Source organism: Hyalella azteca, unplaced genomic scaffold (genome assembly GCF_000764305.2).
Source record: "Hyalella azteca isolate HAZT.00-mixed unplaced genomic scaffold, Hazt_2.0.2 contig1803, whole genome shotgun sequence".
NCBI classification, from domain to species: domain Eukaryota; kingdom Metazoa; phylum Arthropoda; class Malacostraca; order Amphipoda; family Hyalellidae; genus Hyalella; species Hyalella azteca.
Genome location: NW_025932102.1, coordinates 78,013 through 98,571, shown reverse-complemented (window position 1 = coordinate 98,571; position 20,559 = coordinate 78,013). Strand labels below are relative to the sequence as shown.

General features: G+C 41.2%; 2 protein-coding genes across 2 annotated transcripts in view; both read left to right on the top strand.

The window, feature by feature from the left end:
• Nucleotides 1–1,576: 1,576 nt before the first annotated feature.
• On the top strand, nt 1,577–9,202 carry LOC108681997 (facilitated trehalose transporter Tret1). The gene is made up of 9 exons (XM_047884034.1): nt 1,577–2,307; nt 3,010–3,145; nt 3,385–3,616; nt 4,059–4,136; nt 5,130–5,273; nt 5,692–5,805; nt 6,520–6,681; nt 6,986–7,130; nt 7,421–9,202. The coding sequence occupies exons 1-9, from the start codon at nt 2,125–2,127 to the stop codon at nt 7,778–7,780; spliced, it is 1,554 nt and encodes a 517-aa protein (XP_047739990.1). The 5' UTR covers nt 1,577–2,124; the 3' UTR covers nt 7,781–9,202.
• Nucleotides 9,203–19,528: 10,326 nt separating this feature from the next.
• LOC108681995 (tetratricopeptide repeat protein 36) overlaps nt 19,529–20,559 on the top strand; it is a 4,945-nt gene continuing 3,914 nt past the window's right edge. Inside the window, exon 1 of the mRNA XM_047884064.1 lies at nt 19,529–19,765. Within this exon, the coding sequence (XP_047740020.1) occupies nt 19,529–19,765 (237 nt within the window). The remainder of the gene's footprint in view (nt 19,766–20,559) is intronic.

The window sequence follows — 20,559 nt, the reverse complement described above, 5'->3', positions numbered from 1 at the left end:
CTGCCACTTACTGCCCTCTTATCTGCCACTTACTGCCCTCTTATCTGCCACTTACTGCCCTCTTATCTGTCACTTACTGCCCTCTAATCTGCCACTTACTGCCCTCTTGTCTGTCACTTACTGTCCTCTTGTCTGTCACTTACTGCCCTCTTGTCTGTCACTTACTGCCCTCTTGCCTGTCACTTACTGCCCTCTAATCTGCCACTTACTGCCCTCTTATCTGTCACTTACTGCCATCTTATCAGACGAAATATTAATTACATATTACAACACAGATTACAACGTCTGTGTTGACAATTACACGAGTAATTGTCAACACAGACAATTACACGAGTAATTGACAATTACACGAGTAATTGTCAACACAGCAGTTCACAACTGCTAGTGAGACACTTGATGAGTTGCAGCTGGTACCCGATAACAGAGCAAGCCGTCTGGGTATCCCTGAGTCTCAGGCGTACTTTATTTCAACGCACACATTATTGCCTTCGCCCAGACATGTCTTCAGTCTCGCCCCCAGTCATGTCTTCAGTCTCGCCCCCAGTCATGTCTTCAGTCTCGCCCCCAGACATGTCTTCAGTCTCGCCCCCAGACATGTCTTCAGTCTCGCTCCCAGACATGTCTTCAGTCTCGCCCCCAGACATGTCCTCAGTCTCACCACCAGTCATGTCCTCAGTATAACCGCCAGTTATGTCCTCAGTCTCACCCCCAGTCATGTCCTCAGTATAACCGCCAGTCATGTCCTCAGTCTCACCACCAGTCATGTCCTCAGTATAACCGCCAGTCATGTCCTCAGTCTCACCACCAGTCATGTCCTCAGTATAACCACTGTCTCTTATACACATCTAGATGTGTATAAGAGACAGAACCTAGAGGCTGCAGAGTAGGACAGTCTTATAGTTACATAACTTGCAAATCTTCAGCACGCATTTATGATGTAGTGTTTGCGACTGACTGTGACTCTTTGTATTATAATGTTGGATGTTATTCAAGTCAGGTTCCTGAAATCAGCGTTCACCGGATATTAGAGCAAGACACTACCACGCGCACTAGGCTTACAACCTAACTACCACACTTCACAGCAGCGATAACAGAGCCTGACTACGGTTAGCCTAACTTCGGTTAGCCTAACTTCGGTTCCCAGAGCCCAACTACGGTTACCAGAGCCTAACTACGGTTACCAGAGCCTAACTACTGTTGCCAGAGCNCACAGCCGTGACAATAACGTCCACTACCGTGGCCACTGCCGTGACAATAACGTCCACTACCGTGGCCACAGCCGTGACAATAACGTCCACTACCGTGGCCACTGCCGTGACAATAACGTCCACTACCGTGGCCACTGCCGTGACAATAACGTCCACTACCGTGGCCACAGCTGCAACAATAAATGACCAAGGCATTGAGATATTGTGCATTCAGATATAATTTGAGTTTAAGAGTGACTGAACGAGAAATGTTTTACGTTTTCGCTCAGTCCTCTCATGATTTTTTAATAAGTTAGACATTAGAAATTTATTTCATAAAACTGCAATGGGATTAACTCCGCAATAAGCAGTAATTTTTATTTAGGTCATTAATGCTGTCGTAATTTCTTGGACATATTGCTGATTGTTTGTAGATTCATGAGTGTAGGGCAACACTGGTACGCAATGTCGCCTGGTGCCAACGCTCCGTATATTTCCGCCCCCGAACAAATCCACGGAAATTGAACTACAGTCATGGCAACAGATATATTAATGTTTGTTATTGATTCGAGCGATTCATGTCAATTTCAGAATCATTTATGATAACTTCGCAAGCAAATGTCTTTTAATTAATTTAATTCAAATTTTAGCAAGTGCAAAGCAAGTTTTTAGTTGTCCGGTTTTCATTTTAAAGGAAAGCAAACGCCATCCTTTGTTCAACGTTGTTAGCATGGATATAGAAAAAATATCTATATTTACAGTTGAAAATAATTGTTGATAAATTTCTATTTATTAAATAAGATTGTTATCAAATGATAAGATTGTTGGGTAGTTGAGGATTGTGCAACGTTATTTTTTCCTGTATTCATCTACACTACTATACCTTTATGTTGTGTGGTGTACATTGATGCTGTGAAAAGGAAGGCTAACATTAAACATGTCGACTAATGAGGGGAATGCACTTGCGAACGGGTTGTTGTACCCCGAGCTCAAAGGGCTTCTTCCTCCTGAAGAAGCAGCAGCCAAGATGTCGCCCATGTGTGTGTCGGGGAGCGGGCGGGAGCTGAGGGATGACGCGCCCGTCTTCCAGTCCACATCCAGACGCGGGCCTGTCCGACAGGTGGATAACTTGTTAACTTCGCATTCTTCTCATTTATTCTATAAATTAGCTCTGCATGAAGTTAATTCATTTATAATTACCGATTCAGGAGCATGACAACTGAGTCTTTTTTATTCTGATTTGTCCATTGTTTTATGAGGAATCTTATGCAGCTTTACTTATTTTTTACCTGAGGAACCGAATTTAATTTTTTAATTGGTTATCTTTACTTATTTCAACAAACATTAGCAAGCCCTGGAATTTAAAAGCAATGGCAATACCACAAAAATTAACCGTATCAATGTTCTCTGGCATCGGCTGCCGAATGTTTTCTCTTATAAAGGTATGTAGAATTTTTGTGGTATTGTCTTTGCTAATAAATTCCTGATTAACTTGCGATTTAAGCAAACAAGTTATTTCAATACATAACAAACGCTAGTATATTTTTACATGTGGGCTGTCTCAACGCCAGATCTAAGTTTTCGGTCATTGAACTTGAGACACTAGAATAAATATACCTAACATTTTAAAAACATTATATCATCTTGATTGACCAGCGTGACTCCACAAGTAATTCCCTGCAAAGTCGCAAATTTAGACATTCATCTCTGAAGTTTCTGCTTGAGAAACAAAATTCAAGTCGTTTTCCTTTTTATACCTCACATATTCACGAAAATTTTAGTTCGTGCTTTATGCACGACAAATAATGGATGAGTGTTGCAGATCATCGCGGCGTGCATGGCATCTCTGAGCGCTGTGTCCTTCGGCTTCATCGCGGGCTACTCGTCCATGGTGCTACCGCAGCTCTCCAACGACACCTCCATACACTATGATGAGGCCAGCCATGCGCAGTGGATTGGTGGGTCCATACACTATGATGAGGCCAGCCACGCGCAGTGGATTGGTGGGTCCATACACTATGATGAGGCCAGCCATGCGCAGTGGATTGGTGGGTCCATAAACTATGGTGAAGCCAGCCAGGCGCAGTGGATTGGCAACCCGTTTATTTATCCTCCAACTGAAATATTTTAATTTCCATATGCATTTCATTTTTCACCGAAGCTTGCTCAGTTCTGACGCCTGATCGTGCGCCCTCAGCGTCGCTGCCAGCGATCACGTCGATCGCAGGCTCCCTGGTGGGGGGCGTGGTCATGGATAAACTGGGCCCCCGCATGACGCTGCTGGTGATGTCTCTGCCCTGCGTCCTGTCCTGGGGCTTCGTCGCCTTTGCCAACTCCGTCCCCATGCTGCTTGTGGGGCGCGCCCTCACGGGGGTCTTCCTCGGAGTGTACTCCCCCGTGCCCCAGGTGAGCGCCCCTTGCGTGGGGCTATTGGGCATCAAAAAAGGAAAATATTGGGTATTATTACGGTAGTGGATGCAGCTTGACTTATGTATTGATTACTTTGCACATACACTCCTATGTCCGCATATGGTTTTTGGTGTTTATAAAGGGATGTTGTTGGGGAGAGGGGTGTCTTTCAGAACCCAATACCCAAGTTCAAAGGTCTCCCATAGTTCTAAGTGAAGCGATGTGTAGTTAGATGTTGTCGTGCCGATAGCCCTCTACTGTAACACCAGCCCTCCCTGCAGACGTATCTCTTTCAATTTCCCCCACCACATTAATAACACGTACCTCATACAGGTTATTCACTATATAATTCGCTACACAAGCGTATGAAAAATAACTCCTCCACATGTGTATAAAAAAGTCTCCGGAGATCTGTCATCAACACCCTCCCCAACACGTGTTATCCCTGCCCAACCGAGTCACCACCAACCTCCGCGGGCTGCTGGGGGCGTTCCCTGAGGTGGCGGCGGCGCTGGGCTCCATGCTCTGCTACGTCTTCGGGTCTCTGCTGCCTCTTATATCACCTTATATCACCTCTTATATCACCTTATATCACCTCTTATATCACCTCATATATGACCTAATAGTTCCTAGTACTTCAAATTTTTCCTTGTATATGACCTCGCATTTAACCTCTGTTATAACCTCCAATTTAACCCTATATATGACCTCTTTCAACGAACGAAACCAACTCGTAATCAACGTTCGTTGATTCATCACTATGTATCAGATCAAATATTAATCTCATTTGATCAAGAGATTCTGAAATGACTTAATGGCTAGAAAAAAATATCGATAATAGATATGTTAATTTATTTGCAACTAATGATCTAACATTTCGTCTGGTAGCCTTTAGTTGATCTGCTCTCTCCTCACCTTGCCATCACTACTAGTTAAGACAGTTTATTTTTTATTGTCATTTATTAATATTATTATTTTGTTCATTAAGACAAGTTGTTAACATAAGGTAACTACATAACTACAGCCTCGTGATCGGACATTGTCAATGTAATAATAAGCGGTCATAAAATATCCTGTTTTATCGGCAAGTTATATCAGGAGCAGACATATCTTGTCTTACCAGTACTACTGATTACAGTGGTCCATAGCAGGCTAGTGCATGGTTCCTTGAATAATATCTGATGTAGTCTATAGTTAGCGCTCACTTAGATCAACCTCTAAGAAGAACAATATTTGATGTAGTCTAATTAGTGTTCACTTAGATTAACCTCTAAGAAGAACAATATTTGATGTAGTCTAATTAGTGTTCACTTAGATCAACCTCTAAGAAGAACAATATTTCATGTAGTCTAATTAGTGTTCACTTAGATCAACCTCTAAGAAGAACAATATCTGACATAGTCTAGTTAGCGTTCACTTATATTAACCACTAATAAGTTGGTAGGTTTGTATCCACAATACCTGGGACGTAACTCCTGAAGGTGTTCGTGACTGGACGTGTGCGTTTAGTAACACAGCGCATGACGCCCTCAGGAACATGATGGGGTGGCGGTTGCTGGCGGTGACATCAGCACTGGTGCCTGGACTCCCGCTCTTCTTCGCCATGCTCGCCGTGCCTGAGTCGCCGCAGTGGCTTACCAAGCGCGGCCGCCTAAACCGCGCCCATAAATCTGTCGCGTGGGTTAACAGGAGCGTCTGTGGTGTGGGGAGTGGGTCATGTCTGGGGAGTGGGTCATGTCTGGGGAGTGTGTCATGCCTGGGGAGTGGGTCATGTCTGGGGAGTGGGTCATGTCTGGGGAGTGTGTCATGTCTGGGGAGTTTGTCATGTCTGGGGAGGGGGTCGTGCCTGGGGAGTGTGTCATGTCTGGGGAGTGTGTCATGTCTGGGGAGTGTGTCATGTCTGGGGAGTGGGCCGTGCCTGAAATTACTTGCTGGTCATTGAATCACTTGCTTCTAAATATTTTAAAATACTAGTTTCTTTATATAAATTTGGTATTTAATCTTTTTATTTGCTGCGATCGATAATCCTGCAAATATTTGGCTTTTATTTTTGAAGCTTTTATTCAAATGTGTTTGTGTTTAAATTTCTTGGCAGTTTTTTCCGCGGCCGCGGTTACGACGCACAGGCCGAGGTGGCGATGATCAGGGAGAACATCGTCGCCAAGGACGGGGCCGAGATCTCCATTATCGAGCAGTTTAAACTTTTCCGGTGAGATCAACGTACCACAACAGAATTCTTCATTGAGATCAATTAGACACACTGATCTTTTTTCACTGACCTTAACTTAAACCATCAAACTTATCCAGTGGGATTAAGTAAAAAAACACTAAAAATTTACAGTAAGATTAATTTAGAGCGCAAGACTTTTCCGGTGAAACTAACGTACGACAATAGAATTTTTCATTGAGATCAATTAGAAACACTGATATTTTTTCACTGAACTCAATTTAAATGATCAAACTTATGCAGTGAGATTAACTAAAAAAACACCAAAAATTTACAGCAAGATTAATTTAAAACACCAGTCTTTTCTGGTGAGATTAACTTAAAACTCTGAACTATTCAACTGAGATTTTAACAGTACGTCAAAATATTCCAATGAGATTACCTTTAAGCACCAAAATTTCCTACGAGTATAACGTCATCCACCAAACTTTTCAAATGAGTTCTACAAGACTTAATTCTGGTACCGAAATGTTTGTTATAAATGACACGTGTTGCACATCAGTATCACGTTATAAATGACACGCGTTGCACATCAGTATCACGTTATAAATGACACGTGTTGCACATCAGTATCACGTTATCAATGAAACACGTTGCACATCAGTATCACGTTACACATCAGTATAACGTTCATAACCGCCTAAGCACTTGCGATGAGATAAACAATGCCTGAGATGCAGCGTTCGTCATGCGCAGGCTGCCGCAGAACTGGAAGCCCATCCTGGTGGTGTTCCTAGTGTTCATGTGCGGTCAGTTCAGTGGCTTTGCTGTGGTCGTCAACTACACCGTCACCATCTTCAATGCAGCCAACACCGGCATCGACTCCTATACATCCACCATCATCGTCGGCACCGTCAGGTGATGATGAAGGTCGGCGCCGGTAGTTGGGGTGAAGATGCGGGAGGTTATAGACAACGTTGGGTGAAGCTATGTTGACGTAATAAAACCCTGAAGCGAAGTTGACATCTAGTTTGATAGAAGGTTGAGCATAAGTTACGCTGGTCAGTGTCCAGCACTACAAATGCGACAAATGAAGTATGTGCAATAACTCCCTCTCTGTAATAAAATCTATACGGCAAATATAATACAACAATCAACGCATTTTTTAGGTTAAAACAAACGATCTAAAGTGTTATCTAAACTAAGGCACGATGATGAACAGGTTTGTGTCAACGCTGGTGTCAGCAGCGCTACTGGACAGGGTGGGACGACGGCCGCTGCTGATGGTGTCAGCGGTGGGATCGTCGGTGGGCATGTTGGCCATCGGCGTCTTCTTCTACGTCAAGGAAGTGCACGACGCCGCTCAGGTGAGGGAGGAAGAGAAGTGGACAATAAGATGGCAGAACTTTTATAATTCAGTCGTGTTAATGATAAAAATGATTCCATATTCACTTTCATAGCGTACGACGTCATGCTTTCCAAGTTGAGCTTGCTGGCGTGTGGATAGGTAACACGGTATGTATGCAATCAACTCAAATGACCCAGAGCGATGAACACTTGTTATGCTCGTTGCACGATAAGAACTTTATTATTTTTATTTTCGCATGATTTTTCCACCAGTTCATATAATCAGTATTATTTTATCGCCTTACTGCAGAACATCGGGTGGCTGCCTCTAGCCTCCCTCCTGCTGTACGTGTTCTTCAACGAGCTCGGCTACGGCCCCATCCCGTGGCTGTTGTCTGGGGAACTCATTCCTCTTGCCGTGAGGACTTTAGGTAACGGCGTCGCCGTCACGGCCTATTCCCTTTTCGCCTTCATCATAAGCCTCACATTCCCCATGCTGCTGAGACACTTCAGTTCATACGCAGCGTTCTGGATGTACGCCGCGTTCAGCCTGTCAGGAGTAATAATTAGTTGGTGGTTGCCCGAGACCAAAGGCAGGACGCTGGAACAAATAGAAGATTATTTCATGCCAAAGCAGCACAGGGGCAAGCCAGCGAGGAATGTCCTCTGAGAAAATAATGATCAATTTTCAACTAAGAGTTTTGTCTAAAGAGATTGCAGACCAATTCAAATGAATATGGCATAGTTTTGTGGCGCCGTAACTAAAATCGCAGTCTGAGGGTCGTAGAAAAATCATTGCTAAGTTTTACACTTGACGGTGGCTCAAGAGCACGTTAAACTCTGCGGCCAATGGCGAAGAAATGAATATTTTGAAATCAAAGGCCAATAACTTATGCAAGAAGGTCATCAGGTTTGGACTAAGGTATAACCGTAATATTGTTGTTAATTGCATTAGATATTTTATTATTGCCCTAATAGAATTAAACTTCACTATTTAGTCTTTTGAAGCTGAAAATTGTAATGGACGTTCCCATCGCAAATATATTCGAGATGAATTTGTGATCGTACAGCTGCTGAGCCCTTTAACATTGAACAATCTTAACCTATTCTTCCTTTAAACAAGCCTACCTAATACAGAATATGGTCCTAGTTCATTTTCATTATTTTGCTCAGCTCCTCGCATTAAAATATACATCTTTATTTACGTACCATAAAAGAGTATAGTTAACTTATAAGTTTTTGCGGTTTTTAATTTTACGAGAAAGTGAGAAGCGTTTCCTTGAAGCGCAACCAGTTGACCACTAAGTAACTTTAATTTCTTCATCGGTGCTTTCTATTGGTGCTTCTAGAGCGTCCGGTATGATACGTATATACGTATCATACCGGATATACGTTATCAGCTCCATAGTCCGATAACGAATATACTTTACTATGATAATGTACCGATAACTGATAACGATACTATAACGGATCTGGTAACGGATATACGTTATCAGCTCCATAGTCCGATAACGAATATACTTTACTATGATAATGTACCGATAACTGATAACGATACTATAACGGATCTGATAACGGACATACGTTATCAGCTCCATAAAACCATAAATTTTCCTGAGCTAATTAGGCGCTCAGCGGCGGATAATTTCTTCGTTCATGGATAGTTTCTTCATGAAATGATTTGTATTTATCATATTTTATGTATCGCACGTCGTGAACTTTTTAACAAATACAAGTTTTACGGAATAAATGCTGTACCTGATAATAAAGGTGATGATGTCTCTAAAGGATATTACAGAATTTGATCTGCCATCATCAATATTGAACATTGTGCAATCTTTTATTAGTTTTAATTATTTTCATCGATTTTACGAAACAAACAAGGATATTTGCTACACCTTAAACACCTAGCAACTTTTAGGATATTTAGGCATAGTTAATAATATCGGGATAACAGCATTCGGCAGCCTTCCATTTTAATATTAGTTCGTAACTAGTTTTTACTATAAGTAAACGTGACTAAGGTTGTTTTGATACGCAAAAACATTCTATTTTTATACGATGTGAATGAATAAAGGGGAATCATTTCTAATAGCATGTATCATAACCTTTTTCTAATAGCAATCGGATTTTATAGCTTTGATGGAATCATTTACGACGGTCGCGATGTATGATTTCTCCGTGTTGCTGGGGTGACCTCAGGGTGACTACGTTTAATTTCTCCGTGTTGCTGGGGTGACTTCAGGGTGACCACGTCTAATTTTAACGTGTTGCTGTGGTGACCACGTATTATTTCTCCGGCGCAGTGACTAATTAATGGAATTTTTGCACCGGGGGGGGGAGAGGGGTGGGCAGCCACGTAGCATAGAGCCACCCGTGTTGGAGGGAACATCCACATTCCTTCAAGATGCTTATGATTAGAAAGCCCTTTAAAATAGTGAGCATTCTTCCTTCTTTTTGTAACGAAGCATGCCAACAAAATTTTCTAACGCTATTAAAACTATCCCAAACCATGTTCTGAATCTCAATCATCGTAGTAGACGACCAAATCGTAATTAGGCTGGAGTCGAATGCCATGCGTCATAATAAATGAGGCTACTTGGCATGACTCCGGTAATATTTCATCGCCTCTGCAAAGAAAACCCATTATCCCGCTATAATCATTGTCACATTATAATTCTACTATCATTATTCGATGCCGATAGTGTAATTTGGTAATCTGTTCCCCGCTTCACGTCTCCCGAACACAAGTGTCTGAACTCCTATTTGACTATGGCTCTTATAAGGCAAATGGCTTCTAAAATTAATTAGACATAAGGCTGCTGGCAATACAGCGAATTATTCCGAGAGACACTAGCGATCGTGATGAAAACGAGCTTATTAATTCCTCTAATGAATCAGCGTAGTCTGTCTGATCAAGAAAATTTCATTTTAGACTCGAACACTAGAAACAGCAATCGTTACAAGCAGAATAATCATACTTCGCAACAATTAAATTTTTGCTAAATGATTTAATTACCCTTCTTCTTCGGCGTTTTTCATCCATAATAGCGCACGATAACTCTGCGTTTGAAAATGAATGAAGTTATAAGAAGAAAACCTGCATCTCTATTTTTTTATTTATACATCATTGTAGCCGTTTAAAATTCATTGAGAATATTTTGAAAGACTTTTCTACGTGCAATTAATTTTAGGTACCCTGATGAGATTTACTCAATGTAACTCACACCGCAATGCCAGTTTGCAAGTTGTTTGCGAACTGTGGACCTGGAACTTGAATATTATTTTCAATTAGTACTGAATGATAAGTTATCTGTGTAATTCCTGCTGCGACAAGCTGTGCCAATTCGTGCATTCACTCACTTATTTATAGGTAGACTTGATAACGATTGAGGCCTCGTAGAGGCCTGTTCGTTCCTCCCATTCGTTTAATACTGAAAGTGGCGTTTTAAGGTTTTTAATAAACATTCTGGCATGATGGCGAATAGACTGCAGGAATATCCTCTAAAAGAAAGTCAAAATAACGTTTTAATTCGTTTACTAATGGTACCGTTACTAATGGGTCAGACAAACTGTTCCATGTCTTGACCGTGCGCCCTGAGAAAAAAAATTGCTCAAACGTCGAGGCGATTCTGGCTTTGCTGCTTCATAGAATTTTTCGTATGTCCCTGCTTGGCACCAGTCTGAAACCCGGCCTGGCCACATCGTGGTGCCCATGCATATATTTGGAGATCTCAATTAGGTCTACTTTGAGGCGCCTGTGTTCCAAACACGGAACGGAATTGGGGTGCGTGGTGACCTTCGGTCACGACCTTTAAACCGGTCACACACGCTTACTAAAAGCTCTTTTACTAGCATCAAAAAATTAAAAGTTCACACTCGTATGTTATCAAAAGGTTCAATTACAAAACGTATTCACAGCAATCCTAAGAAAATAAGCTTAACAATTTCGTTATGCAGCATCCTAAAAGAGAAACAAGCAATGTGCTAAAACAATTCAGCACGGTCACATTTGTTGTCCCACCCTCCTCTCTCTCAACCCTCCATTTCTCAAGACCCCACTCTTATCCCTCCTCTTCTTCATCATCCTCCACACGTTTTCCAAATATCTCTTCACACTCCCAAACACAGCCGCAGTTGCTCCCTCAGACAGACCCGTAATTATTGCCATCCACTCTTTGCTTGTTCTCTCATGCCCCACTTCGTTAACCTCACCTCTCTCATTCAGAATCACCTCCATCATAGACTGACGTTCTCTCTCATACGCCCCACATTCCATCAACAATTGCTCCCCAGTTTCCTTCTCATCCCCATCACACATAAAACATTTATCTTCCCTCCTCTCATTCCACCTGTATGTACGTCCATTCACACCTAACACCCTGCCCTAACACAAAACAGAAGGTCCCCACCTCTACTACCATCATACATACATTCATATTTTGGCATCGCTTTCATCATCGCTGGGCAGGGTGGCCTAGTGGTTACAGTTCAGAGTACCATGATTGGCGCAGAGAGGCGCGGGTTCGATCCCAGCTCTGTACGCCAGTTTCTGGTCAGAATCGGCAAGGAGGCCGGGCGGTTAAGCACAGCAGAATTGTAGCAGTGAGTTGCGTGTTCGAGACCGCAAAATGCTGTGAATGTTCTGCGATGTTAAGAATCGTCGACAGGTCTACAGCCTACTAAACGCTGAAACCGCTATTATTATTATTATTATTATTATTATTATTATTACTATTATTACCTTCACCCACAGTCTTTCACTCGCTTATTAACTTCTCTTTTCCACTCTTTTTCATCCCACTCTATCCCAATCGCACCCCGTACTGTCACCACCCATTCGTTCTTTGGCACCGTGGGACTTAGGCGCACCCATGCTTCATGCATATCACACTTACGCACCACTGCCCGGCATCTACGTGCCCATTTGCTCACCATCATGTTCCACATATACATCTTTCGTGCCCAACGCTCATCGTCCATTCGCTCCAGTCTCACTTTATACCTCAAAACTGCTCTCATTCTTCTTGCCTTAAAGGTACTCCATCCCATGTCATGATGTCTCCTCTTAGGGCCTCTACCGCAGTCCACCTGGGGGCTCCTAGTGCCAATCTCGCCACTCTATTCTGTACCAATTACAATTTATCTAGCTCACCATCACTATATGCTGTCACATCCAATCCATACATAATACTAGTCACTGCCACACTCTTCCACACTTCCCTCAATACTTCATACCTACTCGCTCTCACTTTTGATGCACTTCCAGGTATACCCAACCATTGGCTTGCCTTACCTAAATTCGTGGCCTTCGTTCTCTGACATCCTTCATGGTCCACACACTTCACTAGGTACTTATACTCAGTTGTCATAACAATCTCATTCCCTCCCAACATCCACTCTCTGCTCATATCCTCAATTGATCCATTCACAACAAGTACTTGGCTCTTCTCCTCACTAAATCGCACATTGAAGTCCCTCCCATACTCAGTCACACAGTCCAGCATACTTTGCAGTTCCTCGCTATTTTCACTCATAATCACAGCATCCAACCAACGTCCAGATCCTTAGGCCCTCCGGTAAGCCTTATCTTCTAACAAGGATATGTGCTTTGTTGCTCTAGGTGCGTTGTACGTTCCAGCAGTTGCTGCAAAGGGTCTTATGCTTTGGTTGCCATTAGCCATGGCCCTATTCCAACAGTGGCCTCACGGTAATTTGAGATATGATAACAGTAAAAAGCTACGTCCATAGTATAGGAGAATTTAAATAAAACGATTTCAAAGTTCTTATGGACGTTCTCAAATGACAGCTTACAATTAAATCATAATTTGAACATGAACAACAATTTATTTTTGCGGACAATCATAAGCGTACCAAAGAGTATGCAATGCATTCGCTATGTTGTTGTGGCTGTCGCCTGTCCTGTCGGCTCACTCGGCTGGTGCCCTCCCGGCAGTCGGCACCATAGATTCGGGCATAGAATATAGATACACATATGCTGCATTACTCACCCGATAAAAAAGTGTTTTGCTGAGCTTAAAGCTCCGTCCAGAGGTTGAGGTAATCGAATTAGAGCTTTTTGTTGTAGACGAGGCCTTGAAATGGTCCCAACTCCCAAGACTCTCAGTATAATCTCCTTAGATCAGAGAAAGTTGTTATAGGCCTACCGCCTACCTATTCAGTGAGTAACTTGGCTCATAGTATGATCTGCCTCACAAGTCACAATCATCCATGCATGATTCATCTGATGAAGAATAGACATCCTTCATATTCAATTCTCAAAGTGTAACTATATCCCTAATAACTTACCACAAGCCACAAGGTATATATGATATATCCAATATATTTTTGGACTGGACATAAGAGAATGAAAAATCTCTGGCAAATGGCAATGAGACAGGCTGACAGCGCACTGAGCTGCCAGTGCCAGGGATGCCATTGCTTTGCTCTACTGCACTAAGGCGCAATTTCACCATTATTTCAGAGGAGGACTGGAGGAGCTGCTATCCTGCTATGTCATACCCAGGATGGTGCTGTTTTCTGCGGATTAATCCGACGTAAACGAGGCTCCAAGCCCTTCTACTGGCGTATAATGCGGCGTACAAAGAGCTAAAATAACATTATTGGCGCACACGCCCGGCGTACGTCCGCACATGGTGGCAGGGAATTATTGTGAGTACTTATGCGTTTGCAAGAGCATCGACCGGTCCGGCTCAGCGGGGGCCGAAAGTCTCATTTACGACTGGACTAACCCATTGAGCAACATTTTCTCAGTTATGGTCTCATAACAACTCAATTTTAAAATATGTACAGTTTCGAAGTTGATATAAGTAAATAAATAAATATTTGAACTGGGAAATTCCTTACTTACTTACGTTGCTTCCAGATTTATATCAATGACGTGAAAAATGACAATGACATCGGTAAAATTGGCCAAGCCATGATGTTAGAACTTCGATGTTCAAATGTTGACACTTCTGTCAAGTGTCAATATCACAATCAAAATTACTTCACAATCAGAAATGTTATAGTATCACAATCGAAAATATTTTTCACAAATAACCATCGATTTCAATGCAAAACTGAACTTCCCAGCTTCATAGCTGTCGTGCTGTCACGCGTCAGCTTTGGTTTGACGCTATATGTTTACATACGTATGTCGTCCCACGGTGACGTCATCATACAAACAAACGAACACGTGGAGAAAAAAAAAAAGCAATATTTCGCTGCACCACAAACAAATAAATGTAAATAATTGGTAATATAAAAGTTTTTCTGGAACATTTTGAGAGACTGTGCCTAAGCAGAATACGATATTAATAAATTATTAGTGAAGATAATAACAATAAAGTAGTTCATTTGATGGCCGCTGCTACTTGCTAGCGCTGGCATCTGAATACGGGTACATTCTATGGGTACAACTTCTATGATCAATTTGAATCATAAACATTTACCTAATGCAAGAAATTAGCAATCAATAATTCAACATTGTTTTGTAAGTTTTGTACCAACGGAACTATGGAAAACTACATTAATTACGTATTAGCAACTTAAGCTAAAAAAATGCACTGTAAGGGGGATCAGCTGTTAGAGAAGATGCCAGAAAGCGCGATGGATTCAATTTAGTCGTTTTTAATTTGAAATTGGTGTCAGTTCTGTGCAATAGGATCGTAAATTTCAGTGTAAAACCTATTAAAATTTTACGTTTCTGTGTGGATTTTGATGCTGTTAGCACTGAAATACTTGACAGTATCTCTGGTGCAAGAAATACTGGCTAAATACATTTTAATTTAGAAATTAAGGTCAATCGAAAATTCGAAATGACTGCTGTCAAGGCTATGTTCCTTGTTGCGAACCGATTGTTGCATCCAGTCGCTTATATTGAAAATAAAATGATTTAAGCAAGTATTTCTTGCATCAGAGATAATTCAAAGTTTGCTAATGTTAACAGCATTATAATACATGCAGAAACGTAAATTTTTTTAAGATGTGTATAAGAGAAGGCTCTATGACTTGTAAGTTGTATACTATACAGTCGAATGAGTCGATAGGATTTCAAGTGGATGCATTCAAATTCAAATTCGGTCCACCACGCCCCACGGCCAGTGTAGCTGTCAGCTGACTTTCTTCAGAAGTGCAAAAGCTCTTGCCGGTGAAGGTGTTTTACGATCGGTCCATAAAGAAGCGTTGATCGGTTCAAAATGACATAAGAACAGGTTCTTTTGAATAACCTATGGATTGCCACCATGCGTCCGCATCTGGCTTGTCTCAACAATTCATAGTGGTAAAGCAGAGAGTTTTTTAGACTCTCCCTCAAGTTCATTTTTGAGTCTTGTATGTAGACCAATAAAGTATCCTGGATAGTGGATACCAGCATTATCATACATAAGAAATTGGTTTAAATCTTAGGTAAATGAGGAAATTAAAAATGAACTGATTCTAAAAAAGCTCTGGTTTGCCACTATGCTCGACATACGTCTGCATCTGGGTGATCTGGCTTGTCCCGACGTACTGTACGTCCGCATCTGGGTAATCTGGCTTGTCCCGATGTACGTCCTCATCTGGTTTTGAGCATTTTAGTGCAATTCAGGGTGGAATTCTAGAAATGGAGGTTCACTTATAAAAAAGCTTTCCACCCAAGGTGGAATGCTTTCCTTAGATACACTGATACAGTGCCATGGTCAGGAAGATGTGCCAGGTGCGCGGGAATTTATATTGTCATTTTAACGACCTGCGCGGTGCGCCGTACTATGCCGGTAAAAAAAATGCGCCGTGCGCCGACAGCGCCGTACTTTTAGAAAGCTAAAATAGTTTAAATATGGACGCACAGCAATGCAAATTACATAATCACACTGACCGTACACACAAACGTGTATCCGCACTGTGTTGTGGTTGGATACGAGTTAACTAGATTGCTAACGCGTCAACTCAGGACTCGGGTTCTAAGAGTCAGCACAGTAATGAATATTCATTCATAGATCACAATTCAATCGGACATGAATTACAGAACTAAAGAAGGCAACATGGCTTAATGTGCCATCGGTGCCTTCTAATGAATGACTGGACTGGTTGCGGCAAGTAGGGTATGAACCTGTATGTCAATAGTACGATTCTGCATGCCAATGTTAGGACTACATATATTACCAACATCCTCCCGGCTGGCAAAATCGACGCGATCAATACAGTACCTAATAACAATGCGCGTAAATGGACTATACAAACTAGGTCAATATGGCATAATTACAGAGCGTAATTACGCTATGTGATACATAATATGAATATATATATTTGCAAGATAAGTCAATGGTCTGTCGTTTATTTTTGCTTCATTTGAGCAATAATGGCTTCCAAATCTGGGTGCATTATGTTATGTCATGTGTACTTTGAATGTGCAAAAATTATAACTATCATATGAAAATTGTTACGTAGGTTATCATAGCACGAACCACAATAGCGTATCAAGATTGCAGCTCTGCCACCAGCCTTCATTGAATTATCCCGCCTTTTTTCTAAAATTCAATAATCTCTGTTAGCTGCATAAAATACTCTCTGCTGTGGTGTTCGAGTTCCGGTTGACATGAAAACTTGCGGTTCCAAAAATGGCGGGAAAGCTCTAATCGCGCCGCTCTGAAGGCAATTCATGTAAATAATAATATAATCCACGCCTACGCTGGAGGAAGTTCAAACTTCAGAGGTGGAACTAAATGCAGTAAATTTGCAGTAAGTCGGAAAATACCAGAAAAATACCAGATTTAGGCATATATACCAGATCTAAATTATTCATACCAGACACCTTTTGAAAATACCAGATTTGTGAAATCTGGTATAGAAATATACCATCTGGCAATGCTGGTTCAGCGTTACTTGAAATCATCTACAGACAATGTTGCCATTCCATTCAGATGAAAACTGTGTCTAAATCAGAACTGTGTCGGACGGTTCCGCGGCCCGCGCCGAGTGCTGCGCGGCGCGGAATCGACTGTGATTTGCACGAACGCCTGCGCGAAAAAAATATAATTAGATTGATTTACACGAGAAATTTCCCCGTTTATATACATCTTCCTGAGTGTGGATACAGTGCTCTGCCAGGTGACTGACTATAAATGAAAAGGAGGATCAAAAGTGGAAAAACTGTTTCAGTTGTATGTATAGTACCTCAGATTTGTCATAAAATTGTTTGAATGTCTCTTGTTTGATAGATATTCTCTATTTTTCTTTTATTTAATGGATTTTTTGAAATTTTTCCAGGCTTTTTGTTTGTAATGATCAAGTTTAAGTTAAGTATTTAGTGAACCAGTACTGTAGTACATTTACCATATTTGGGGGCAGGGCTTATGGGCACAACCAATCACAGCTGGAAAGCATCCCCATCAACCAATCACAGCTTGAAAGCATCCCCAGCAACCAATCACAGCTGGAAAGCATCCCCATCAACCAATCACAGCTTGAAAGCATCCCCAGCAACCAATCACAGCTAGAAAGCAGATAACATTACAACTTCATTAACAAATCACAGCTGGAAAGCTGGAAGGGGCTAAAATCACAATCCCATAAACCAATCACAGCTGGAAAGTGATAGGATATGTATAATGTATATAATAAAATGGACTGGAAGTGGAAAGTTCCTGGACTTTCCAACCTTTCAGGTCCTGCTTTCCAATATCGGCGCACCGCGCAGGTCGTTAAAATGACAAAATAAATTCCCGCGCACCTGGCACATCTTCCTGACCATGGGCTCTCACCCCTCGGCCCTCAGCCTCAGGCAGTCAGGCCTCAGCCCCTCCCATCCAAGCATAGAAAACATCTATCTTTAGGGCCCCAACTAGAGCTTTCCTGCCATTTCAGGAACCGTGTCCGCAAGATTTCCGCCAGATGAATTACCTCCTATGAGTCCTATCTACCTAATTGTTAACAAAAGTGCATGATCAGGCCGCAAGATTCCAATTGTATTTAAAATGTGTCATGTTGAAGCCACAGCCCGCAAGATAAGTTGAAGATATCAGGAACATGTAGGAAAATTCCAATCCTGCAGTTCCATCCAATAACTTTCATTCTGATGAAATTTGTCCTGGTAAATGGTTAATGCCAGTAATTTATGAATGAACTATGAATGTTCAAGCTCAATGTTGTATAAACTATAATGTATAAACTATAAAGTATAAACAGCTGCAACTTGCAACTTAGAAGTCAGAAACAGTTGCTGTTTCTCTTTTATCTATCCTAACTGAAAAATTGGGCCAAAAAGCCAACTGTAAATTTGACAAAAACACCCATGAATCTGGCAAATATTACCCATGTCCTATTCAGCCTTCAGGGCTCAGGCCATTTTTAACCCTTTACTGCCCAAATTTCTGGGTCAAAAATCGCAAATTTCACTTTCCTGGTTTTTAGTCTCACCTTAAAGCTGACATTCTGACCTATCCAACGGTACCAAAATCATCTCTGTATGTTGATTTATGCCTTGACGACAGTTTGTGAAAGGGTTAGAGGTGGGAGACTTCTTTCACTTTCAAGATATGCGAAAATTACCGGCCAGGCACATAAATAGACAACCTGAAGATGCTTATCTTTAGTTACCTGGCTGCTGTTGTGTGGGATGGTGCTCATGCAGTCGTTCTCACCTTCCTTGACTGAATTTCAGCTCCAGTAATGTCTAGTCTTGTATCCATGCCACCTTGAATGCCTATTTTGAGGCGCTTGGGACTTTGCCGCACTCTACTGAACATTCACACATATCGTCACTGCAAACCTATCTCCTCCTAGAGTTTTTAAGCTACAGCGATGTGAGATATACTGTTCGATTTGCAAATAAAAGATCTAGAGATTGGTCATAGTTTTTTTCAATTTTGTTATAGTTTTGAAGATATTTTGAAAAAAAGGAGGGGGAAATTCGAAAGGGTGGGGGGAAATCACAATTTTTTTCTAAAAATGCCCACCCCATCCACAAAAATTAGAATTTTGAAAAACAGAGAAGACCAATAGATAGATATGGTCCTTCCGCATTGAATGATATGATAACCCTCTGACCCACTTAACCCTCTGACCCACTTAATCCTCTTGACCCACTTAACCCTCTTAACCCACTTAACCCTCTTGACCCACTTAATCCTCTGACCCACTTAATCCTCATGACCCACTTAATCCTCTTGACCCACTTAATCCTCTTGACCCACTTAACCCCTTCTCTCAGTTAAACGACTAAACCCTCTTAACCCTTGATTATTCATTTTGAATTAATAATTAAACAAAATATTATTCAACAGTATTTAATCAATAATTGCTATACCACATTAATCATTCAAAAATCATTAATAAACATTATTTATTCAGGTCTTATTAGTAAACAATTATTATGCACAGTGATTATTCAAGATTAATCATTTAACATTAATTATTCAGCATTAATTATCCAATATAAATGAATATTTTAGCAGCTGATGCTGAGGCCACTGAGGCAGGCGCTGAGGCCGTGAGGCTGAACACGGAAGGTGTGGCGGCCGCTGAGGCGGGCCAGTGGGAGGAGGCTGAGGCGCGCCTCAGTGAGGCAGTGCGCCTCGCGCCTCACTGGGCCGCGCCTCTCAACAACAGGGCCCAGCTGTACCGCCTGCTGCATGACCCACTTAACCCTCTTGACCCACTTAACCCTACTGACCCACTTGACCCTCTGACCCACTTAACCCTCTTAAACCTCTTAACCCTCTTAACCCTTGATTATTTATTTTAAATTAATAATTTTACATGAATCACTACACAAAAATATAATTCTACTTTGATTATTTAAGAATTATTATTTAATAATATTTATTCAACTATTATTTTTAAATAATTGTAATTCAACATTAAATAATCAACATTAATTATCAAACATTAATTATTCAACAATCATTATTCAACATTAATTATTCAACTCAACAATTATTATTCAACATTTACTTATTAAACATTAATTATTCAACATCAGTTATTCAACAACCATTAAACAACAATTTTTATTTAACATTATTTATTCAACTATTATGTAATAATGTCACTAGTTTAACTTAATAGCAAAGAAAACACCACAAAAATTCATACTATCTTTATAGAAAACGTTTCGGAGTCCAGCTTCATCGCCAGTTCGAAAATTCTAGAACACAGATAATCAATAATTAGTACAGTCAAAATTACAACAAAAAACCAAGCTGTAAAACCTACCTACTTACAATTTCGAGCGGGTAAGAGCTAAATTCAAACAAGGCCTCTGTTTAAAAATATACAAAGATTTTAAAATGCGCAAATAAGAAACACCGGAACTGAGCCCGCACAGCCGAATGAGGTGGTCGCGATAGTAAGTTAACAGTGGGCCCATACTTTCAAAAAAAGTTAAGAGATCGTAAGTTCATCAGCCAATCATTGACGGCCTTTCAAGCAAAATCCACCAATCATAGACAAGAAAATAGAGCGTAAGTA

Excerpts from the sequence above, each read along its gene's own strand:
- LOC108681997 (XM_047884034.1), top strand. The coding sequence starts at position 2,125 with ATGTCGACTAATGAGGGGAATGCACTTGCGAACGGGTTGTTGTACCCC. Across the intron at positions 3,146-3,384 it reads CAGCCATGCGCAGTGGATTG|CGTCGCTGCCAGCGATCACG; the intron begins GTGGGTCCATAC and ends GTGCGCCCTCAG. Across the intron at positions 4,137-5,129 it reads ATGCTCTGCTACGTCTTCGG|GAACATGATGGGGTGGCGGT; the intron begins GTCTCTGCTGCC and ends TGACGCCCTCAG.